Below are 26,918 nucleotides of genomic sequence, written 5' to 3' on the forward strand. Positions count from 1 at the left end.
ACATCTACAATTTAAGAATTTTATCTCCAGAATGGCCAGAAAGGATATCCCGAGTGTTGAATCTGAAGCGGATATTCAAAATTATTATAAAGGTTTTTTGTAAATCAAGGTTTTTTGGTCGAACATTTAAAAAAATCTGCATTTCAATTGAATGTTATTAAATCTTAAAAATATAACGTAATCCTAAATGAAATCGCACATCACCACCAACAATGTTCAGGAAATTTTGAAATCAGAACTGCTTTAATTAAAATGTTTAAAATAATGGGTGAATATATCTAAACATATGTTTTCCTCTTTTCAAAACCAATCGTTTCTTTGTTCAACGTTCAAAGGAATTAAAAGGAATTAATTTGCATTTTTTGCTTGAATAAAAAAAAGGAATTTGCAATACGCAAAATCGCCATATTTAATGCCATGACAAGTGCTGTTTGGGAATACTTTAAGTTGAAATGTGTAAAGTCTATAACTTAAGTATCAGGCGAATCTTTTTGGAAATGATTTTGGTGAAAATATGGATTTTAATTCAAACTGCTTCGAAGGATGAGGATGGTGAATAAAAAGCTGTTTGAAAATGGTTAGTAAAAAAAATTTTCTTATGTTTTTTTTATTTCTTCAGCTCTAAAAAATACACCATCCAAAGCTAATTGGGAGCTGAAAGCACTGCGTTAGGCAAAATATTCGGCAAATACTCCAAAAATTGTCCCGATATTAAAAAAAATATAACAAAATGGAATAAAGTTACTAATTGGAATACAGCAAATGAAACGCACATATTATCAACATACAGTTATTTATTGAACAAGTTACAAAAATTGGATTTTAAAAGACCCATTGAGTTTAAATTCTTTGGTTTAATTTTGATAGAATTGAGCGGGACGATTCGAGTAAAGGAAAAGAAGGGAAATGTAAAGAAAACTAGGAAAAATAGAAACTGGACGCCAAATTGAACATGGTAAGACGAAGTTTACCGGGTCTGCTAGTATTAATATAAAAATAAAGATTAGTTCGGATTCAAATTTGTTCAAATTTGAAATTAATCGTTAATTTTTATTTTACATCACAAAAGGCTAAATTTTGATTAAAAAATAACAACACTATGATAAAAAATTGGCAAATGTGGTAATATATGAATAATTTATAATGAAAATATTATAAATTTATGATTAAACCATCGCAAAGTTTAGACAAAAAATTTACAAAAAAAAGCCACAGAAAACCACCACAGAAGTTTTGGTTCAAATCACAGAATTCAAGAATTTTTTTTATCAAAAACACAGTTATTTTTTTGGAAACCTTGGGCTTGAATAATCAATTGTTTCTTGTCTTAAATCATTCTTGATGGAGCTTTCAACTTGCTTAAAGAATTGAAACATTTTTTTTATAATTTTTCATGGATTTTTCTATACATCAACAAAACAGTCGAAAAACGGAAGAATACACAAAAAAGTTATCAAGTATTCAAAGTTAATAATTGGAGATATTATTTTAATAATAAGATGAACAAGTTTTATAATCTCTTTTAACCGATAATGAAAATGGATACATTTCTTTTTTCATTACATTTATACCCATTATCTCTTAAGCTGATGTATACACATTTCTTAAAATCGAAAATGGGTAATATTTTGCTTTAATAACGGTTTTTGATAAAAGTAGTTTCTGAATTATCAATTTCATAATCCAGCAACAAATCAAATGTTTTAATGATACTACTCATCATCAAAAAGGATCTACCTAATGCTGACGTTCTCGAGCTACTTTCAAAAGCGCCCGAATGCAGGCAACCAAACTGTAGCAAAACCAACTTTTCAAGCAGAACGAATGATCGGATGCGGTCGAAAGAATTGCAATCATCAATCGCTGGCTGATAATTTTCGTCTGCGATTCTTCTTTGCAGAATCATCTTCCAAAGCAATCGCTTGATGATTGGATCATAGGATGGCAGACAGGCAACCCAATCGCCTCCTGAACGAACTAAACAGGTTGGCCGGAAAGTCCGATTGGTTCACTCACTGAGTGCCATCGTGTGTAATTTTTTCGAACGCGTTCGGGGAATGGGTTACCTCAGAGGGTGACAGAATCATTTTATGTTTGTCGATTTAATCGCCAATCACCATCCTTGGTTTACAATTTAAAATAATTGCTGTCTTATGTGAATTGATGTGCAAATTCTAACTTTCATTTTTCAGCGATTCAATTTGATAGTTTCCCTAATTTACTAAACATCAAAACAAATCAAACGAACGCGTTTCAAGCAATTCGATGAAATTTCGCCGTTTTGTAATGTTGTGCTAGAATTGATTATCATGCAAGCACAGAGATGCCAGTAGTATTATTAATTATCTTGTAGTTTCTTAGCATTCAAGAAACTACAAACAAAGAGGTGCCATCTCTTTCAAAATAACACATTCAATAACCATGCTGCAGTGTTGTCCCATGATTGCCATTGTTGTCATCATACAATTCTGTACAATGAAGTCGAAAAAAAATCAGTAGAGCATATAATTATTCAATACTAATTCTGAAAAACCGGTACAGTTGGAACCACTAGTCTGAAATCAAAACATTGACGGTGGTGGTGAGTAAACAAAAATCCGCTTGCGCTTGGCGATACGAGGCCCCGTCCCTCAGGCCAATTTTAAATTTTTTAGTACAACAACCACAAAAATCCGCTAAATACCGTAATTAAGTCGGCAATATCAACAGTGACAGCAATGCTATCGGTTTCAAGAAACTCCGGAATGTTCCGGATCTCAAGTGGTTGTAAATTTTACAGTTAAGCTTGGTTATTCTTTTTAATTTCGTCTATATTTTTTAGATTTACTTTCGATGGTAACAACAGTCAACATCTTAGCTGCAGGAGCAGCAGAAATAGTGAAGTTGAGAACGATTATCATTCAAACAACTGTCTTCCGATGGAACTTCGCAGCCACAATAACCAGGAAAAATTCCGGCCAGGAAAATAAACCCATCGATACCGACCAAGGCTGTGTGACTGACAATTTCTCTTAAGACGATAAAAGGACCTGAAGGATTCCGCGTATTTTGGCAATCCACGGAAACAACGTCAGCAAACACTAAGTTTAGAGCCATCGTCCCTTTGGACCTAAGTAAAACCACTCTTGCAAAAGATATGCAGGTCTCTTACTCGATGCTTTTGAACGACTGGAAATGCACACGCCTGTTTGGAAAGTTTTACTGTAGGTAATGGATAATATTATCACTGTTTCAAACATTTATAATTGATAAACGTAGGTAAAATTAATATGTCTTATGAAATGAATTTGCGGCTTTATCGGTGAGGGTTAAAGAGTTGAAATGAAAGACGGATAGAAGATCAGAAGAAAATTCTAAGGTGGTGAAAAGAGCGAAGAGCATTTGAAATAGAAGCTTGACCACATGCTAAATTCTTTGTCCCGCATCAATTAACTGTATTGAAGAAGTAGTACCAAATAGAGAAGGCACTACATTTTTCGATACAATTAATTATGGATGGTTCGACCGCCATGTGAGTGTGCACATGTGCATAGCCATTTTCAAACCAAAAAGTATTTTTTAAATTGTCAACTGCTTAGTTGATATTTGCATTAAAAGAAAAGGTTTTTCAATGCTATCTGATGTTAATATAGTTTTGATCAATCGAAATATGTGGAGAGGACAGATTGAAAAACAATTCTGAACAGTATTTTTCAAACCAAAGAACTCGGAACTTCTAAACACTTGAGTGCATTCTAGTGACATTAAAGAAGATTCTATTTAACAGTTAACTTACAATTTACAGTAGTTTTTCTAAGTAATTTCAACTCCGCTGTTCAGTTAAATGTGTTATTGTTAGATTAAACGACGGGTTATGATTTTCTCCACGCATACTTTTAAATTTTACAGAATTTTGAAATATGAATTATATTTGGGGGGAAAACTGCAAATTGCATTGTTTCCAATCCAAAGAACATAATTTGCTGTTTGTTCATGACTTATTTTAAACGCCTTTGTGTAGGTAACGATTATTTTTAGATGAGAAGAACAAATTGTGTTCATCTGCAAAAAGTTCGCAATATTATCGGATCTTAATCCGAAGACTTAATGTCTTTGAATGGTATACATTAAGGCGTTTAGTTGGATGGATTTGGGAGAAATGTTTAAGATAAAATTTAAAAACTTCTGAAATTAAAGCTCCATGCCGAGCAGACATTCATAGTCAAATTATTCGAATTTTTGCTATCATGCCTTTTAAGCTAAATAAAGTATCATTTTGTCAGAATAAAAGAAGAACAGTTCTTAAATTTGGTCATAATTTTTCATACGTGGATAGCGTAGTAATGCCAAATTTAAGATTAACTCGAAGCTCGTTTGACCAGCCTATCAAAAAGAATTTCGAGAGCACAACGATGCCAAAGTTTGGATTCATTTGACATCAAAAAGTGGTATCATTTTGCTATCAAATTCTTGGCAAAATGGTTGCAAATCGAAGTGTCATTGAGGTTTCAGTGAAACCTACACTTGGTATAATCGAGGTATCCATATATGAAAAGTGAGACCCAAATTTTGGCATTGTACCACCTTTATTCGGGCAAAATGATACCTCAATTTACTTTCAAGGCATGATAGCAAAATTTGGTATAATTTTGCCATAAAAGTCTGTTCGGGGCCAATTCTAGGTGTTTTGAATGGTGATTTATTTAGTACAAGCAAAGCGTCAACAGTGGCTGGAGCTGATTCCGGTAACGAAACTATCCCGGCAAAGTATCATCGTCAGCAGTAGCAAAAAAAACACAGTACGATACCAAGGCTTTTTCTGTGGCCTAGTTGGTCTCTGATCACGAAAAGTTACCCGTGATGAAAACCAGGAATAACGAAGGCGCTGCCGTTATCTGTCCTATATACAAAAAGTTGTGCCGTCTCAGGAAATTGATATATGGGAACTCGACGCTGATCCCGATACTAAAATTTGTGATTATGCCAAATAAATAATTTAATTACGTTTTATCTGAATCTTAAAAAAATGTTATTTTCATGTTAAAAATAAGGAAAATTGATCCCAGAGAATTTAAAACTTTCAGCACTCTATTAACTCTACCCCACAGGCTTATCCATTATCAAAAATTACCCCAACAGTTGGCTCAATTCGTTCTGGATCGCAATTTTCCTATGATAAGTTTCATGTTTCCTTTTTTTCTCCCATTTCCTCCTAATGGAGCACAACGTATGTTGGAATTATACAAGAGTATCACCTGCAAACATTCGCGGTTCGCAGCATTGAACTTGCGTTTGTCAAGCGGAAGGAAAAATACTTTCGATCGAAAACGAGAATGCAATAATTTGTTCGAACGAGCACAACAAACGATGTTCGAAAATTCGAACTGTTCTAATACGTTCGAACGAAAACAAGAATACGAATGGGGAAAACTTTCGATCGAATGTCATTCGATCGAAAACGAGAATAGGGGTGTCTATCTTTTTTGATATGCATATATTTTTCCATGAAACACGGACATCAAAGTCAACGGCCCAAAATAAAATTGAATCCAATATTTGGGAAACCAAATCTGGAGCATGGTGTATGCGACTAATGTGGGTGATTGTTGTATCTACGACAACGAAGTATTAGGATATATTGACAGTTCTACACGAACACCACCTTAGCACGAGGCCTCAGTCCTAACCTCAAACCACGAAAGAACAGAATCGATTTTTGAGAAGGGCACACGATAAACGCGCTTTTCCGGTGCTAATATCGAAAAATTCGACCTGTCGAAAAGCGATACACAGATGTTCGTATTTTGATTTTTTTGGGTGTTCAGGGCTGCCAAGTGCATTGATATTTGGAAAATGATTATATTTTTTTAATTGTATTGTTGTTGAAAAACATTTTCATCAGTACTAAGAATTTCCCGTCGATTTCCATTCGAATGTGAAATTAAACGCATCATTTATCTTAACGAAATAACAACTAACTGTATCGCACTCTTAATCGATGTAGCGGCTTATGTTGATATGTTTAACATAATTAGGGCATGTAGGCGATTATTTTCCAAGACAACATAGACGGGGCATCCATTAATTTACTTGTTTGTAACAGTGAATGACTTTGCGTTCGTTTAGAAGTTAGAAACATTTTTTTTTTTATTTTACCAAGCAGTACATAAAATATATTTCAGATGTTTTGAATTCAACTTGAAAATTCATTAGCAAAAGATGGCTTATCTTCATCCATTTTGGGACGCCCCGTAAAGAATTCATACGTTTAGCTGTTGATTGTTAAAAAATTTAATCAATTCAGAAATATTAAAATTAGTTCAAAGCCAGCAAATACTGATTTTAGTAACGCACCTAGCATCACTGGTGAGGCCGCCAGCAAATCAAAATTTGAGGTTATTGCTGAGGCTAATTTTTCGCCAAAACTATCGTCCGTATATACCCTTATAGACCAGTTTCAGCCATGTTGTCCACATTAACCAGGCGGTATTGATCGCAAAGTCTTCTACAGCTTCTCTTGCTGTAAAATGGTGATTTAGCTAGAAAAAAAAGTTGATAGAATTTGATTAGCAAGCTTTTAAATTAAAGTTAAAGAAAGTTGAAAGATAAACATGCAATTTTATAATCCAATACCCGTAGATCATTCTATTCAAGTCGCTTGACCAGTGCGGACGCGTTTTGGCACCGGTGTTTTTCTTCTCGCTAAATTGAAGTAACCTCGCAAACTGCAGTTTTTCGCGTGGAGTCATTTTTTCCTGCTGGTCCGGACGTCTATTGTCGAGCATCTTCAAGGAACTGAATAATTGTGCATTCAACTATTTGGCCCAGAGCTCCAGATTTTTTCACCGCTATCATCATCTACCAGGGCCATGTTAATTACACAAAGGAGCCTTCCTGTACGCCCTACATATCCGGGATTGGCTACCGTCGGGGCGCTAATTCGGTGGAGCCGGTTTGGAGCACCATGCCAGCCTCGGCCTGAGGTAGGTGCTGGCTTCCGAAGGTTTCAACATAAATATCTTAAAATAACAGATATCATGAATAACTCGATAAATAAGAGAGCTATTGAGGCCGCTAGGAAGACAGAAGTAGAAGACCACTCCTTCTATGACGATTTCAGCGTTATCCCTGAGATCTGGGATGTTGTGGAAGCTTCAGTGGAGGACGATGCCGACGCTACTCTATACATCCCGTCCAAACTGCCAACATATGGAATAGATCCGACCTACGTTTCAGAGTTCTTCGCTGCGTGTCCAACCAGGCCGGAGGTTGTACTCAGACGCTGCGGAAATGCACCGCACTCCACTATAAAGGAAGCTATAGGGAGGATGTCAGTAACGCTAGACCAAGCAAAATCGTACATCTGGTGGGTCCTGTCTAAACACCAAGCTCGGCTCTCGGAAGATTGGAGATCTTATGGGGTGGAGATAGGGAAGAAAGGGGCACTGATATCAATCTCAAACATAATAGAGGGGAAAGTAGAATCGGAGGAAGCCTTAGTGATTGCGGAAGGAGATCTCGAGGATCCAAGCAAAGACGAGATCTTATGGACCCTGATAGTCCTCATGGCTCCTTTCCGTGTCAACGGAGCAATACGGAACGAATATAAAAAGAATCTGATCAAGGCCCCGGGTTTCCGTCTAAAGGGTGACGCTTCTCTCCTCAAATCTGTTGTACCCATAGACGACGTTGCTCCAATCACGGCTGATCAAATAGGAGCTCCAGAACCCTCCGACTCCGACCCACGTAAGTGGTGGAGATACATAGCGCAGTTCAAAGCTACTCTCCCGGCGAAGATCGAAAACATAAACATGTTGAAAGCCAGAGGATTCGGAGCTCCTCGTGCAGATACGATAGGGAAGTATTTAAGAGACTGGGCAGCAGGTAGAGAGTAGAAATAACATGAAAAAAAAGGTTGGTGATCACCAGCTCCACTTACTGCGATGCACCCTTCGAACTTTGGGTTCGACATCGCGATCCAAAAATATCAGTAAGATAAAAAATACAGAGCTACAGCCAGTTAACCACTGGGCCCATAACCTGTTGTGATATCAAAATGAAGTAATAATATTTTGTATCGGACACTGATAACAATCATCTTTAATCTCGTCAAGTCGTATAATCAAGTAAGGTTACAGTAGTGATTGATATTACGGATTATCCATCCGTTATAGTGGCAACACTTCTCTTATGATTTCCTAACTGTTCGCCTGGCATCTATTCCAGTGAACACTACAAATTCACTCTTCGTCGATTCTTAGAACAATAGCGAATTGACGATCTCTCTCTCTCACTTGCGTCTCTCTGTTATTGTTTACATTTGCCACGCGGTTCCTCAGTATACATTAATCGCCGTGGGGTAAACATCATTGGGTCGTCGCGAATGAGTTTCAACATTAAAAAAATTTGGTATGAATTTTTTTTTAGTTAGTTAAAATAGTAATTTGCATACGAAATTTTCAAAAATTACAAAATAGGCCAAAACACCTAATCATACTTTCTGCCGCCTCATTGTATTGAACTGCCCCATAGTGCCTTCATTGACTGAGATCTTCTACCGCGTCTTGCCAACAGATACAAATTGAAGGTGTCATTTGGTCGTGTGACATTTCGATAATGTCTCACAGGTATCGAAATAGCGACATTTTTTAAATTCGCCTAGATCGACGAGATTCCCGCATACATCGAACTCGGTAACTTCCGATTATTCTGCAAATAACTACCGGGTACTTGGTACTACATGTTAAAGCAAACTTTTGATTTGTTCTTTTTTGTTTCTCGATTTACGCAGATCATTAATGGTATTTAGTTCCTTAACAATCGCATGTTTGGCCGAATTGTATGGAATTGAATAAGTATTTGCCGCAACATCCATGAGTATCCTTATGATCTCTAAACTCATGTTTTTCCTGTCCACGTATAAAAAACAGCATTGTTAAAAAATGTGCCTAATGTATGATTTAATAAATGTGGTTAATGCTGTAGGAGGGTGCTCCAGGATTTTTTTCCTGACTGCTAGCCTGCCCTCATCTGTTCGCGTTGATTGCTCCATTTCATCCAGCTTATTATGATTTTTCAGAGGGAAAACTATTGCACTTTGATTAGCGATTTGGTCGGTAAGAATATTCTTTACCTCTTTTCCACACTCTTGGTGATGTTCGATTTGCAATCGTTTTACTGAAGCTTGCAACAAATGAAGGGACTGAATTTTGTTTTCAATTTCTACAAGTTTATTCATTATTTCAAGGTTTGAATGTGAAGAATATGATTTGGTTGGTGGTAACAGCTGTTCGGCATTCGGTGGAGAAACTGTTATATCTTCTTTAGGCCTCCGCTTTCCAATTGGCGCTCAGCGAGGAAGTGTCTCTATTATAGAGGTCTTTAAAGTATTTCCAGAGTTAACGCGCACAGCCTTACCCGGTCCTGAGTTGCTTGTATTTCCGAGGGTGGTATGGACAGAGGGAATATTCTGCAGCTTTAAAGTAGATTCTCTACTCAACCGCACTACTTTACCGGAACCAGTTTGGGACAAGTCTGTTTCTTTAGTAATAAAATTTAGGAAATGGGATGATGACGGAATGGCTGCGTTTTGAGATGAAAACACTTTGTTCGTTCCACGAATCGCTCCGAAATCAATCGAGAATTTGTTGTTTGGCTTATTATCAGGTATTGTTTTTTTTCAACGGTTGTTTTGGATATATTTGGATACTCTGCTCGCTATGAAGAGGTACCAAATTTTCCAGTTCAGTGTACACAATTGGAGAATCAAGTCTTGTACTGGATGTTGATTTGGAATTGTTGGTTGAAGCCATGGAGGATAAAGGGAAATCTTGATGAGACATTCTTATCCTCCGATTTTGTCTGGTGGTGAAATAATTCATTAATCAAACAAAAAACAGCACTATACGAAACAAACTAAAAACTCCACACTTCTAAGCACGAAAAACGTAAAAAAAGTTATCCCTTCATGATTTTTAATTTTAATTTTTTACCTTTTACCTGATTCCGGCTGCCCGGATCCATCCGTTTCAGGCGGCGATCCATGATTGGCAGCCAACCAAAACGAAAACTTCGATAAAAACGCGACTTTGCACCAAAAAACATGAACTTTTTCCAAAATAAATTTACATCCGCCAAAAGACAAACAAACAGTGCTGACAAGTTCAAAAGTACTCACGCTGAATGTTTATAAGGAAAAACTGTCGAGATGCATACGAAATAAGGAACGAAAACTTTGCAAACATAACAAAATGCCAAAAACTCTCGGTTACGTAAAAACAATTTTCTTGGTAAGTTTTTTACTCTTGCCGTGTGAGCAGTACATGAACGAACGATATCCAACTGTAACTCCATTCGGATTGCGTATATTTCAATGTGAATCCCGTCAGTGGACTCTTAGGTGTTACCTACTGGCCAGGCCGATTTTACTAGAGATTCACTAAAAAAAAACGAAAATCCAACGCATTTGTATTTCGCCAATCTACCATGGATGTCTCGAAAAATTATCGAGCACTGCTTCACAAGCTTTCGAATTCGAAATATTATTCCAGAACTGTAAATCGTTTTCGGCGCTCGATTTTCAAAGTTACTGAGTACCATGCCTGCACGTAAAAGTTACAAATTAATATATTTATATTTGTAACACTATCCATCACTTTATTGGAAGGTTGGGCTAAACTAGGGTTACCATATCCCGCAACACAAAAAAGAGTACATTGAGATCATTTTTCCAAAAAGTCAGGAGAAATGTTACACACTAGAACGCCGCATATTCGAACTCCAGTTTTATGAGCTCTCGCGTTCTCCCAGACATCAGGTTGACACAAGATCCATATATTTATCGAGCTTTGCGCCCGTGTGGTATGCAAAAGGATATACAGTAGGACCCCGCTTACCCGATAAGTGAAACCTAGGATCAAACGAAATACATTGACAATCCCTATTTCTTTTGCTCTAGTATTGCATACCATCCAGGCGCATAGCTCGATTCTTGCATGGATTTTATTTTTTTATTTAATCGACGTTTCTCGCAAATGTTAACTTTAAACCTGCAAACAACGTGGATTTAATACCTTAACAATAAATCGCGATGATAAAAAACATTTTCACATGGAAATCCATGTGAAAATGTTTTTTATCATCGCGATTTATTGTTAAGGTATTAAATCCACGTTGTTTGCAGGTTTAAAGTTAACATTTGCGAGAAACGTCGATTAAATAAAAAAAATAAAATGGTGTATAAAATGGTGGCTCGGATAACGCGAAAGCTCGGATAACCGAAGCTCGAATAAGCGGATTTCTATTGTACATATTTCATGTTATCGGAGGTGGTACAGAGGTTTTTGAATGCAACCAAATTTGGCCAATGTCTTGGAGGTTATGTGACTTACATGACAATTATAAATTTTCTATTTTTATATATTCTACTGTTCCTACTATACCTAAGTTTTGTGCATATTGATTATTGTTTGCATACTCAAAGGCGCTCATTGTTTATAACGACTAAAATGCATGTTTATTTACAAGATGTTAAAGTAATTTGTTGTAAGCTAGGGTTACCATACGTACTCTTTTAAGAGTACATGTACTCTTTATCGATCGAGAAATGAGCGTACTCTTCTTTTTTGTAAAATCTTACTGAATGTATCTACTCTTTTTTGTTGTTGGAAGACATTTTATCAGTGAAACGAACTTATTTCAACAACTTTATGCATTCATGGCACGGTACTTCAAGTTCCTCTACTTTGTGGAATTTTCCAAACGATGAATTCAAATGGAAAGCATCACAAATCGATTAAAATGTGAATTTTTCGTTAAAAACAAGTTTTCTCTTTCATCAGCAGTACTTTTCTATAAGTAGGGTAAGAACACTATATATTGAACACCATCTTTGGGATTCAACACATTTGTGGCCAATAAATAATAACGAAAGGTTTTTCTGATAAAATTTTGATATCGTAGCTTAAGCTTATTAATCTGCTTCGAATCGATTATTTTTTTCGCTTAAATATGTGTTGAAATTATTATTTAAGCCTTTTTATTCATAATTACTTTTGTTCCAATGATTAAACACAATGATTCAAATATTGAACAGGCAATGTTCTAATTATTGAACACGTAAACATTGAATATCATTGCATATATTCAGGGGTATTTCGCTTGATAGTATGCCTTGCAGGGGCGATTTTGGTTGAGCTAGCAACCGAGAAACAGTTTGTTTACATTTCCAAACCAATTCCATTATCCAATTTTTCCCCCAATCAAAAATAGGCTGTTTTCTTCATCCAGTCGAAAAACCATGCCAAAATTTGATCACATATTCAAGTTTCGGGGATTGTGGCTTTAAGAGTCCGAGATTCTTGATAAAAATTTGAACAGAGGTAGAAAATGCTTCAACAGTGGCACAACGAATTTTGATTCATTTTTCTACTGAATATTATTGTTTTAATCGGTTAATGTTTTACTAGTGTTCAATATCTGGTACCTGCTCAATAACTAGTGTCTCTCCCCTCATATACAACAGCTTCGAAAGTTTTGAAACTGCTTTTAAGAAAAGCTTCTCCCAGGCGTCGAGATAAATTGTACAGGCTATCAGCGCCTTTGAATATGCAATTAGCACCCAGAGAGTTGCCAAAGAGCACAACAGCAATTTGAACTCTTTTAGAAATGCAACATTTTCTCATGTTTGCGCTGTTTTTATCTCTATCTCTTCGAACAATCCAAAGACCCTTCGACTTTTCACTTAAAATCTGAAGAAAATGAACAAAAACTAAAAACGATAACTTCCAATTTGTAAAAGTATTTTTGGAAAGTCATAATTGCCAGGTAAGTCACATAACTAGCAACTAATTGTCACTATTTGAATTGCCTTAAATTTCCTGGTTTCTCCCGTTTCTCCTAAATATTTTACATATGATTTAAACGTACTCTTTTTGGCGTTGAAGGATATGGTAGCCCTATTGTAAGCTGTATTCCTTTCGTAGATTTTGCATAAGATGTGAAACAATTCCATAACATGAAAGAAATAAGTTAGTTTTTCTGATCAAATGCATTTAAATTAATAAAAAGTACATTTAGTAAAATTTCACAAAAAGAAGAGTACGCCCATATCTCGATCGAAAAAGAGTACATGTACTCTTAAAAGAGTACGTATGGTATCCCTAAAACACAGGAAAACAATAATTAATGATTTTTTACAATGTTTTATTATTTTGTATTTGCTGAATAGTATGAAAGACTCTAAAGTATGCAAGTGCAATTATTGGCTTTAGAATGAACTTACTGTTCCCATCCTTGAATAAACTGCTCAAAAGTTTTCTGGTTTGGTCCAATCGTCGATCCGAAACTAGTTTTGAACACTGCCGTTCTTTTTAGCTAAAAAATATGATGCCCCCATACCAGATCTAGGAGTGGCCTCTTGAATAATTTATTAGTTTCAATACGGGCACAATTTATTCTTCCCGTATTAGAAGCCATGGTGTCAAAACAAATTCCTTGAATTCGTTCTTAAAAATTCCACTTATTTAATGTTTCAATGACGGCTTCACCTTCGGAGACTCCTGTTTGGAGATATTTTGGAATTTTCAGTATTTTTTGTTTTCCAATACCAGTTACCACAGCTGGAAGGTGGTCAATCCTTTTCGTACCAAAGCTTAGAATACCAGTAATTTCCAGTAAAGCATTTATTTTAATGATGTTCAGCTAGTAGAATTTTGTGTAGCATTTTTTACCCCTAAATGTATGCAGCACCCATATGCTTTTTCTTGAAAAACATTTTTGACAGAAAAAGTGTAAAATTCTATTCGAACAAAATAAAAAATTACTGCAATTGGTGCTTTATGCATCTGTCATCACCAAAATATATCCGAAATATAAATTTCAAACGTTTTCATTTGACTTTTCATTAAAAATTAAGTTTGTTGCAACTTACCCATTTTCCTTAGTAGGGTGAGAATCGCATGTTTTTGAAAATTTAAAAATAACTAGTGGCACTAATAACTTTTCTGACTACGTCAATTTGATATCCCATCAACTTTAAAACTATTGATGTACAAGCGATATGATTATCTGTGGACACTCAGTTTATAGAAGCCATTGAAGTTGAAGAGTGTTGCATGGTGCCCCAGTTGACGGTATTTGATACAGATAGTAAATGTTTATATGAACCTTTATATGATTTCTGGCTGTGCAAAACGTAATTGTACTACCGCTTAGGTTAAGATCTAGGTAATGATTATAATTATTTATAAATCTCATCGAATTGTTCAAAAAACACTTTTTCAAGATCTTTATATACAGGCTTTGTCATTTTTGCTAAAAATAATGAAATAAAATATTGTAATAAGAAGTTTCAAAAACATACGTATTTTTGCTGCAATGGATTAATTTTTGGGCCTTCTGAATTATTCTACCGATAGAGGGAAAAAACAATGCCATCTGTCGCATTTTCAAACAAACTGATTGCTGCTAACAGATGGCGGTACAATTAAAAGTCAGATTTTTGGGTTGGTCGTATTGTAATATATATATATATATATATATATATATATATATATATATATATATATATATATATATATATATATATATATATATATATATATATATATATATATATATATATATATATATATATATATATATATATATATATATATATATATATATATATATATATATATATATATATATATATATATATATATATATATATATATATATATATATATATATATATATATATATATATATATATATATATATATATATATATATATATATATATATATATATATATATATATATATATATATATATATATATATATATTACACTACGACCAACCCAAAAATCTGACTTTTAATTGTACCGCCATCTGTTAGCAGCAATCAGTTTGTTTGAAAATGCGACAGATGGCATTGTTTTTTCCCTCTATCGGTAGAATAATTCAGAAGGCCCAAAAATTAATCCATTGCAGCAAAAATACGTATGTTTTTGAAACTTCTTATTACAATATTTTATTTCATAAATTTTAGCAAAAATGACAAAGCCTGTATATAAAGATCTTGAAAAAGTGTTTTTTGAACAATTCGATGAGATTTATAAATAATTATAATCATTACCTAGATCTTAACCTAAGCGGTAGTACAATTACGTTATGCACAGCCAGAAATCATATAAAGGTTCATATAAACATTTACTATCTGTATCAAATACCGTCAACTGGGGCACCATGCAACACTCTTCAACTTCAATGGCTTCTATAAACTGAGTGTCCACAGATAATCATATCGCTTGTACATCAATAGTTTTAAAGTTGATGGGATATCAAATTGACGTAGTCAGAAAAGTTATTAGTGCCACTAGTTATTTTTAAATTTTCAAAAACATGCGATTCTCACCCTACTAAGGAAAATGGGTAAGTTGCAACAAACTTAATTTTTAATGAAAAGTCAAATGAAAACGTTTGAAATTTATATTTCGGATATATTTTGGTGATGACAGATGCATAAAGCACCAATTGCAGTAATTTTTTATTTTGTTCGAATAGAATTTTACACTTTTTCTGTCAAAAATGTTTTTCAAGAAAAAGCATATGGGTGCTGCATACATTTAGGGGTAAAAAATGCTACACAAAATTCTACTAGCTGAACATCATTAAAATAAATGCTTTACTGGAAATTACTGGTATTCTAAGCTTTGGTACGAAAAGGATTGACCACCTTCCAGCTGTGGTAACTGGTATTGGAAAACAAAAAATACTGAAAATTCCAAAATATCTCCAAACAGGAGTCTCCGAAGGTGAAGCCGTCATTGAAACATTAAATAAGTGGAATTTTTAAGAACGAATTCAAGGAATTTGTTTTGACACCATGGCTTCTAATACGGGAAGAATAAATTGTGCCCGTATTGAAACTAATAAATTATTCAAGAGGCCACTCCTAGATCTGGTATGGGGGCATCATATTTTTTAGCTAAAAAGAACGGCAGTGTTCAAAACTAGTTTCGGATCGACGATTGGACCAAACCAGAAAACTTTTGAGCAGTTTATTCAAGGATGGGAACAGTAAGTTCATTCTAAAGCCAATAATTGCACTTGCATACTTTAGAGTCTTTCATACTATTCAGCAAATACAAAATAATAAAACATTGTAAAAAATCATTAATTATTGTTTTCCTGTGTTTTAGGGATACCATACGTACTCTTTTAAGAGTACATGTACTCTTTTTCGATCGAGATATGGGCGTACTCTTCTTTTTGTGAAATTTTACTAAATGTACTTTTTATTAATTTAAATGCATTTGATCAGAAAAACTAACTTATTTCTTTCATGTTATGGAATTGTTTCACATCTTATGCAAAATCTACGAAAGGAATACAGCTTACAATAGGGCTACCATATCCTTCAACGCCAAAAAGAGTACGTTTAAATCATATGTAAAATATTTAGGAGAAACGGGAGAAACCAGGAAATTTAAGGCAATTCAAATAGTGACAATTAGTTGCTAGTTATGTGACTTACCTGGCAATTATGACTTTCCAAAAATACTTTTACAAATTGGAAGTTATCGTTTTTAGTTTTTGTTCATTTTCTTCAGATTTTAAGTGAAAAGTCGAAGGGTCTTTGGATTGTTCGAAGAGATAGAGATAAAAACAGCGCAAACATGAGAAAATGTTGCATTTCTAAAAGAGTTCAAATTGCTGTTGTGCTCTTTGGCAACTCTCTGGGTGCTAATTGCATATTCAAAGGCGCTGATAGCCTGTACAATTTATCTCGACGCCTGGGAGAAGCTTTTCTTAAAAGCAGTTTCAAAACTTTCGAAGCTGTTGTATATGAGGGGAGAGACACTAGTTATTGAGCAGGTACCAGATATTGAACACTAGTAAAACATTAACCGATTAAAACAATAATATTCAGTAGAAAAATGAATCAAAATTCGTTGTGCCACTGTTGAAGCATTTTCTACCTCTGTTCAAATTTTTATCAAGAATCTCGGACTCTTAAAGCCACAATCCCCGAAACTTGAATATGTGATCAAATTTTGGCATGGTTTTTCGACTGGATGAAGAAAACAGCCTATTTTTGATTGGGGGAAAAATTGGATAATGGAATTGGTTTGGAAATGTAAACAAACTGTTTCTCGGTTGCTAGCTCAACCAAAATCGCCCCTGCAAGGCATACTATCAAGCGAAATACCCCTGAATATATGCAATGATATTCAATGTTTACGTGTTCAATAATTAGAACATTGCCTGTTCAATATTTGAATCATTGTGTTTAATCATTGGAACAAAAGTAATTATGAATAAAAAGGCTTAAATAATAATTTCAACACATATTTAAGCGAAAAAAATAATCGATTCGAAGCAGATTAATAAGCTTAAGCTACGATATCAAAATTTTATCAGAAAAACCTTTCGTTATTATTTATTGGCCACAAATGTGTTGAATCCCAAAGATGGTGTTCAATATATAGTGTTCTTACCCTACTTATAGAAAAGTACTGCTGATGAAAGAGAAAACTTGTTTTTAACGAAAAATTCACATTTTAATCGATTTGTGATGCTTTCCATTTGAATTCATCGTTTGGAAAATTCCACAAAGTAGAGGAACTTGAAGTACCGTGCCATGAATGCATAAAGTTGTTGAAATAAGTTCGTTTCACTGATAAAATGTCTTCCAACAACAAAAAAGAGTAGATACATTCAGTAAGATTTTACAAAAAAGAAGAGTACGCTCATTTCTCGATCGATATATATATATATATATATATATATATATATATATATATATATATATATATATATATATATATATATATATATATATATATATATATATATATATATATATAAAGCAATTTCTGTGGGTTTGTTTGTTTGTTTGTTTGTTTGTCCTCTATAGACTCAGCCGTCTTAAGAGCTAGAGAACTGCAATTCGGCATGGATGCTCATTAGGACTAGGAATGATGAAAAATGTTTTTAGATTTTCGGATGACCCCTTCTGAAGGGGGTCGTCCATACAAGACAAATATTGTTTTCGCGATATTGACTTTATTTTTCGTCGGATTGGGATGAAAATTTACACATAAGGGTTTTGAGAGATCAGAAATCGATTCCAGGTATTGAATTTTTGGTTAGGGGTCGGCAAAAAGGGTCATTCATATGAACTATTCAGTGTTTTTATTATATTGACGCTATTGTGCGTTGGATTGATATGAAAATTTGCACATGAGTGTTTTGAGGGACGAGCAATCGATTCCAGGTATAAAATTCAGGGTCAGGGGTCGGTAAAAGGGGTCGCCCATATCAACTTTTTAACGTTTTTACGATATTGGCGTTATTATGCATTGTATTTAGATGAAAATTTGCAGACGGGGATTTTAAGGAACGGACAATAGATTCCAATTATCACTTTTTGTAGAAGGGGTCGGCAAAATGGGTCGTCCATATCAACTGTTCAATGTTTTTGCGATATATGCGTTATTATAGATTTGTTTTTGATGAAAATTTGTATTAGAATAATTTGAGGAATGATCAATCGATTCCAGGATTCAAATTCAGAGTCAAAGGTCGGCCAAAGGGGTCGTCCATATTATCACTCTTTTTTGCGAAACTAATACTTAAATACATTGGATTAAGATGGAAACTTGGTAGGTGGGAGTTTCAAGGAACGAGTAATTGATTTCAGGAGTCGAATTTTAATTCAGAGGTGTGCGAAGGGGGTCGTCCATATAAACTGTTCAATGTTTTTGCGGTATTCATGTTATTGTGCATTGGATTGAAATAAAAATTCCACACAGAAGTTTTGCGAGACGCTCAATAGTTTCAGATTTCAAATCTCGAGTCAGGTGTCGGCAAAAATGGTCGTCCATTGGGGGTTATTCTGCGAGTCGAGTGACGTGACTCACAAAATTTCACTTCTTTATCCTGACTCTAGGAAATGTTTCAGAGAAGAAACGTTAGTATGAACGAGCTCCAAAAATCGATCACAGGACATTTGAGCTGAAACTTCTAGCCTAGAGTGGTTTCTGGAGTAGGCACAACGATGTGAAATTTTGCACATCACGTCGCGTGACTCTCAAAATAAGCCCCATTGTCTTGATTATACATCGGATAATAATGAAAATTTGCACATGGGAGTTTTTCAGCACATGTAATTGATTTCACGTGTCAAATTTTGACAAGGAATCGGTAAAAGGGTTCGTCTTAATATTTTCGATTTTTTTTTTGCAATAATTACGTTGTAAGGCATCATGACGAGGCAAAAATTTAAACACGAGAGTTTTGCAGGACGAGGAATCGATTCCTGATAACAAACTTTCTAATAGACGACAGAAAAAGGGTTCGTCCACATTTACTTTTTAATGTTTTTACAATAATTGTTTTATTATGCATGAGATCCAGACAAAAATTCATTCACGAATGATTTACAAAATGAACAATTGATTTATGAATTAAAACTTCAAATCAGACGACAGAAAAAGGGTTGTTAATATTAACTTTAAAATATTTTAAACATAATTTCGTTGTTAAGCATCCGAAAACGACAAAAAACGTACACGGATGTTGCGTCCTAATTACCAACCAAATACATAATTATCAGCTTTAAAGTTTAAAACGAAACGAAGTTCGTACGGGATCAGCTAGTTATGTATATAGTTAACAAAATATAAGAATCTTGAAATGAAAATTTTAGTCATTATGGTCATAAAGGGCTAGTTAATTAGATTATAAGCACTAAGATTTTTTTTATTCCAAATTAATAATTTATAACATAAACACATAAGATGAGAATTCTTTTTTTACCCTACATCACCTCACGGTAAAATGGCATATTATTAGTTTTTCGAGTAGGAACAAATGAAGTATGCAAGTATGCATTTGCAAAATCGATAAAAAGCGACCGATCATATCAGGAAATCCTCCAGATACAACTGAAATAAAAAAAAAAAAAGCAAAACTTTTAAATATCAAAAACTTACTGAAAAAATGCACTATTTTTGATATTCAACGAACAATAATCGAATAATTAGCATAAATTTTTAAACAAATAGTGCTTGATTTTTTAATACGTATTTCTAAAATGTTTGGAAATATCAAATACGTTTTTCTCGATTTAAGCCAACTGCTGATTTCACCCATATAAAATGTTGAGCATGTCGTTTTCTTTGACATGAGGATTGACAGCTCTGAACGCTGGTGGCGACATCTCTCTGTAAAATAGCTTCATCCATCGATCCATTCTCACCAATCTATGCTGACTTCGAACGTCAAAATTTATGTAACCCTTGACGGTTTTAAACTGATTCCTAATGAATAAAATGTTAGAAAAACCTATAAAAAAGCATAATTCGGGTTTTTGTTACAAGTTTTCCATCAAAATATCAATTAATCGCGAAGTTTTTAAAAGTAAAATGTGATCTTGAGTGGAACCATCTTTGATCTTGAGCGGAACTTCTAGCTTCCAAAATAAACCGCTAGGTGCGCTGCCTTATGCCTTATTTCTCATACGCGGTTTTTACCCCTGATGTATGCAGCTCCTTTGTATTTTTCTATTTATATCAGCTTTAGGGAAAGCTGTAAATATAATTTCGAATAGATTACTTTAATTGGTGTCACAGCGTACCAAACAAGACACACAAAAAGTTTATTTTTTTGGGAACAAGAAATGTTTTTTTGATTTTTCTTTCAGAGAGACGACGAGAAGGAGGAAGAAGGCTTATATACATATGTTTTGGCATAATTCGAGAACTAATAAAGCCAATAAAGTAAAGGCATTATTTCAGAAAAAGAATCAATCTACATTGCCATTACTATTCGAACTTTAGGAAAGTTACCGCTTCAATTTAGTTTTTCGAAGTCGGCAACAAACCTACGGATAATCCAAATATCTTTTTTTCTTTCTTTGTTCGCGTTTAATTTTGTTTTTCTTTTGTTATTATGGCTCGTTTAGATATTAACGTTCAAATTTAAATTTAGCTATAATTAACTTGTCCAATGTTGTCAACTATTCGGGTTGGTTGTCAACTGACAGTTGACCTATTTGAAAGTCCCTACTCACCGGATCTTCTAGTTTTAGCGAGAGAGAGAACTGGGGTCAACGAGAGAGACTACCGGAGATGATACGACGGGGTTCCTTGTCGAATGGAACCCAGGACCTCGTTCACTTAATTCGAGACCAGGAAAGCAACCACAAGTACATTTTACCCAAAAATTCTCACCGTGTAGAAGTTCGGATCTTAGTGCGTAGTGTGGCCAACGCGCCTACTTTTCCGGAAGTGTACGGGTGTGACAAGTGTGTCCGGTATCCGGTACAACATATCCGGGCTTGCGAGCCGGAAACAGTGCGGTGCTGTCGTCACCTCCGTTAAATTGGTGCGTCAGTTGGCGCCCGTACCTTCCCAACCGTTCCGAGAAGCGTCCCGTCGTTTTCCAACGCTTCGTCGGATTCCATGGTCTCGCGCGTCCGCTAAATAATCAAGGTAGCGGATCCGAACGACACCACTGGTGTAACCCACGTGGTGTAATCCCTCTGGAAACCCTCATCGTCAACCGGTTAGCGGCCAGCATCCCCTTTGCCGAACCGGTTGGTGTGGTGACCCCCGACGGTCGGTCGACCGTAGCCCGGATAGCTAGATTCCTTAGCTCCGTGCGGATCCAAGAAACATCTATTCCTCGGGGACCCAGGACGTTCCACGATATCCGGTGTTCGAAGCAGCAGAAGGCCCTCCCATCTACGCCTTCCGGTGATCACCCACATGGCCCACAACCTGGAGAAAGACAGCAAACGGCAAGTCCAATAAAAACATGAACTCGTAACTTAATTTCTAGCTTTATAAATTGTTTGTCGAGCCATATATCATAGGTTTGTCTTGTCCGCCAGAGTTTGTTCCACCTTGTCAGACACGATTGGTTGTTCCCATTCTCCCTAGGACGACGTAGCGACCCTGAGAGAACATTGTAAGTATCGTCTGAGCTAGCTGGGAGTATTGGCCAAGGCCATTACTTTCAAGAAGCAGCTTTTATTTGAAAAGGAAACAAAAATTCAAATTATTTTTAACAAATATTCCTTCAGCTCTTGAAAATGTAGCAAAGCACACCGGGTTAGCTATTTTATAATACTTAACGATTTAATTGGTGGCCTGTTAACACTTAAGCTCGAACTCATGGAAATCGGTTCGGGAAATAATGATTTTATCAATTGAGCTGAATACTTAATGTTTCTGTAATATTTTAATAGAAATAAATTTTATCGTGGAATTTATTATAAACTTTATTCTATGAATGAATGGTTTAGAGCAAAGTTGCCGAAATTAAGGGTTAAACATGGTTAATATTCGAGAATTCTTTAGCATACTTTGCTAATTCTAATAATTATCAGTTTACTAAGTTCAAAAATGCTGTAAACTAGTGTAATTCACCATTTGAGAAATAAAAAATCTCAACACTTAGCTTTAAAAGCAAGCGCCATTTTTCAAAATCAACCTATTCTGCTCGACTCGGCTGTAAACAACCTGGGGCGCTCGAACGTAGAAGCTCGTTGTACCACAGGATTCATTGGAAGAATTATTTATTCATTGGATCGTAAAAAAAAGTTAGAGGCAACACCACCAGACCAGCTGCCGTTGCGAGAAAATGGCGAATAAAAAAAATAAATTGAGAGGCTGGATGTTATGATGGGGGCTAATTTGTTATTCATACGCATATCAGTGCGAAAATTACCTTTTTATCTTTTTCATTGCCGTCCGGTTCATCATTGTCATCCTTCTTCTTAGCAATGCCATTGTTGCCGGGACTGTTCCGGTTGTTGGCATTCCGGTTCCGGTGCTTCCGGACAAATCCCTGCCGGCATCGAGTGCCACATGCTACTGCTGATAGTTTGCTTGCATAATAGTACATAGCCATACGTCAAGACGATCTGGAATACATTTATGAGTGCAAAACACTGGTTCTCGGGAACAACCGGGGTCGTCTTGAGCTTTTTCTTCTTCTACTACTTCCCGTTCGAGTCGTCGGAGGAGCATCTGAGCTTATTTCCCACTATGTCACGGATACTGCTTCTTCACAGCGTGCCACACACAAGACGACGAAAATGACGACACCAGATTGTGCCGAAAGCACAGATCCCTTTTCCTCGAACGAATGCTTCTGCTTCTATTCACTTTTCACTCATAAAGGGAAAGCTCCTGTCGCCTTTCTTTTGAAAACAACCAAAAAAATGGCTCACACTTTCACTCTACGTCACTCTATCTATGTTGGGAAAACGTGTCGACGAAAAACGCTTCTAGGCTTTTGGCACCGAACAAGAAGTGCTCCAACTTCTGCTCCGGCAATGGCAACGTGCTATCACATCGTATTCACATACAAACTGCATTATATGTATCTCACGCTCCTCGAAGGAGATTCTAGCAGCAAGGCGGCAGGCTCAGCATCAAGCCCTGGATGAAAGGAATGGTTTATTACTCTTTTTCTCACATTTTCATAATTACAACTGTGCACATAAATGACAAGTACAAATTGTACTCGTTGGTTTTATGGTTATACGTTTGGCGCTGATGCCATTGTCGAGACAAACAGTAACATGGGAGGATTTCCGCTTTGGGGATGGCAAGTTATTCTGATTTGATTTCTGTTTTTTTTCTTGTCATTTAGGAGATATTGAAAAAATATTTATTTTTCATTTTCTTGGCAAATTTAAAAACTAGGGTTTTCAATTGACAAAATACGACAATGAAGATAATATGGGCGTTTAAACATATACGATTACGCCCAAATGTATGTAACCAATTTTATACCCGAAAAATGTTTGTATAAGTTCAACTAGTTGTTCTATAAAAAATTACGTAATTCACCGAAACAATTATGTGTCAAAACTTAAACCGAACCGTCAACTGGAGCAACACTTTTAAACTTCAATGACTTCTAAAACATTAACATAGATAATCATACCGCTGGTATATCACCATTTTTAAGGTTGATGGGGCATCTTATTGACGTAGCAAAAAAAAATTAGTGGTTTCACCAGTTATTTTTAAAATTACATGAACTTGCGATTTTCATCCTACTGAGAAAAGGGGTAAGTTGCAACAAATCAAATGAAAACGTTTAAAAATATATAGTTTTTTATATATTTGTAAAGTCATTATGCAAAAAGCATCAAATGCAGTAATATTTGGTTTTGTTCGAATTAAATTTCACATTTTTTCTGGCAAAACGTTTTCAAAGAAAAAGCATAAGAGTGCTGCATACATTTAGGGGTAAAAAAACTACAGAAAATGTTACTAGCTGAATTCATATAAATTATTGAAATGAAATTTTGTAATAACCATACGCGTGATGCAAAACAATCATATTCGTGCATATGTAAACGAGATTTAAAAGGTGAATGTTTGATTTGCATTTTGATGCATTTTAGCCGAAACTGGTAACTGAATTAGAAAAATATTTAATAAAAAAAATCCGGTAACTGTCCGGAACATATTTTTACACCAAACAATGTTGGTTTAAGATAATAAAAGCAATATAAAATTTGTAGGTGATATCATTAAGCCAATCCGTCAAATTTGTACATAAATTGCCCGATTTTTCAAATTTTCTATGTGCATCAAAAACTTTAAAAAACTATCTCACGATGTGAAAAACATTGTCATTATCGTTTTGTTAACGTTAAATGATAACTTCATTCATTAAATAATCCTGCTGTTGCATGATGCCCCGTTTGACGGTATATAAAAAAAATAGCATAATTTACTGAAACAATCATCGTTGCTCTAATCTAGCAACCAATAAACAGTAGGGGAGAATGAGGATACATGATCCCTGGGGATACTTTATTCCTTAGCTACTTATATCTCGAAACTGGAATGTCTTACAAAGATCAAATCTTCTAGAAAAATGTGCCAAAATGAGCAAAATAACAATGCTTGCTGTTTAAACATTTTTAATAAAATAATTGTTTGAGTAATTGAACTATGTTTGAAAAATTTTACAAAATGTAACTTGAAGATCTTTTTTCATCACTTTAAAATGTTCCTTACATGGAAAAATTATTATAAAAATATTTTTTCCAATACATCAATCGTTCGAGCGTAATATGAACTTCATAAAATCATATTTTCAAAGCAATGGAAAACTCTCAACTTTTTTCAGAAAATGTTTTCTAAAATGTTGATTATGGGTATAATTGATCCCTAGAGTTAAAAACGGCATATTCTTCTTCTGAATTGATTTTTATCATTACTGATTACGAGATTACTAAGATTTATCCAAAAACTTATATTTATTGTCTGAAGAAAAGGGCTAAAATAATTAATTTTCTCCTAATTATAAAAAAGCGCAAAAAGTATGCAATGTTATTAGCGTTGAGACAAAGTTTTAGAATTTTTTTCTTCTGTCAGTTATAAATTGTGAAATGAGAACAAACATGACCAAAATAGTCAATTAACATATCTTGAGGTTTTGCTTGATTTTTATACAAGAATTAGGGCTTCCGGAATAGAAGATCTAGTCTTCTTCAATAGGGGATCAATTCTCCCCTAACTTCTGAAAAAAACGCAATTTTTTTACTCTCACGAAAACGCTTCTAGTTCATGTACGGGTTCAAGTATTGTTCTAATTTTTGGAGCATAGAAACTTGAAGTTATAAGCTGTCAGAAAATGTAAAAGTCGGCGAGTTGCTAAATTTCTCCAAAAAGATATGGTAAAAATTAGAAAAGGGAATCAAGTATCCCCACTCTCCCCTATGTTTATATTCCCTAGCACCCAACCGATGTTTGTTCAATAACTAGTACCGTAAAACGGGGTAACATTGATCACCGGGTAGCTTTGATCAACATGAAATTTTTCCACATAATCATCAATAACTCAGTCAAAAGTTAAAATACCTTAAAACTTTTTTCAACGTTTAAAAACCTACATGTTGAGCTCAAATTGGAAAAAATTATTTGTTTTTGGAAATTTCAAATGTAAGTATAAATGTTATTTCAAAATCTTGAAATATCTCTTCCTGATGAAATCAATGTGTTTAGAAGCAGCTGGTTGATTTATGTGACAGTTCAACTTTTTTCCTTAGTAAATTTATAGTTTTGGTGTATTTGTTGTATTTTGAGGTAAATTTTTGATAATTTAAAAATAGGGACGTTTTCCAAGAGTAAGCCGGTCTAGGAAGAAAGGCTAGAAACCCTATCAATGGTGAAGTTTGAAGGATTAAATTATAGGAGAATAGTGTGAGGGCCTAGAGGAATGAAGGCAAAATTTCATTTTTTTTTGTAGTCAATGTTTCATAAGTAATTTAAAAAAAATAGCCCCTTAATTTATGCAGCATCATTGTCCACCTTTTGATTTTCATTGATGTTCGGCCTTAACACACGAACTGCCTAAGTTTATCAATTTCTAGCATTTGTAGATATTATGAAGATGGATACAAACTTTATGATCAAGGAAACTTGTTTAAATCGTCAAAATAGAGACTGATCAATGTTACCCAAAGCATGAAATCGATTTTTAAATCAAATTTGAAGTAGTCAAATAAATTTTTTCAACCATGTTTTACGTTCATAGGAGTCCAGTACTGGTTTTAAAAATATGAAACTTGCTACATTATTCGTAACAGAAAATTTAATTGAGAAATATTAAAAAAAGTGATCAATCTTACCCCGTTTTACGGTACACATTATATCGTCATAGCATTTCATTTGTCCTGTATAATTTTTTTCCCAATCAATAACGGATGTTTTCTTCATCCGACGAAAATCCAAGTAAAAAATTTCTCAGATTGTGGCTTTATAAGAATCGAAAATTCTTGGTAACAATTTGAACAGAGGAATACAATTCTTCATTATTGGCACAACGATTGTGGTTTATTTTTACACAACTCGTTATTGTCATATTGGTTTATGTTTACTAGTCTTCAATATTCAGAACCTGCTCAATAACC

At 34.7% G+C, this 26,918-nt stretch overlaps 1 protein-coding gene across 6 annotated transcripts in view; it reads right to left on the reverse strand.

Annotated features, from left to right (window-relative positions):
• Positions 1–26,918, reverse strand: part of LOC129744727 (ras-GEF domain-containing family member 1B) — a 220,141-nt gene that overhangs the window by 174,766 nt on the left and 18,457 nt on the right. For all 6 annotated transcript variants that reach the window (XR_008736982.1, XM_055737410.1, XM_055737407.1 and 3 more), the window contains exon 2: positions 22,706–23,421. Coding sequence is in view for 5 of the 6 variants with exons in the window: in XM_055737410.1 (XP_055593385.1) it covers positions 22,706–22,888 (183 nt within the window). In the remaining variant the exon portion in view is untranslated. The remainder of the gene's footprint in view (positions 1–22,705; positions 23,422–26,918) is intronic.

Source organism: Uranotaenia lowii, chromosome 2 (genome assembly GCF_029784155.1).
Source record: "Uranotaenia lowii strain MFRU-FL chromosome 2, ASM2978415v1, whole genome shotgun sequence".
NCBI classification, from domain to species: Eukaryota; Metazoa; Arthropoda; class Insecta; order Diptera; family Culicidae; genus Uranotaenia; species Uranotaenia lowii.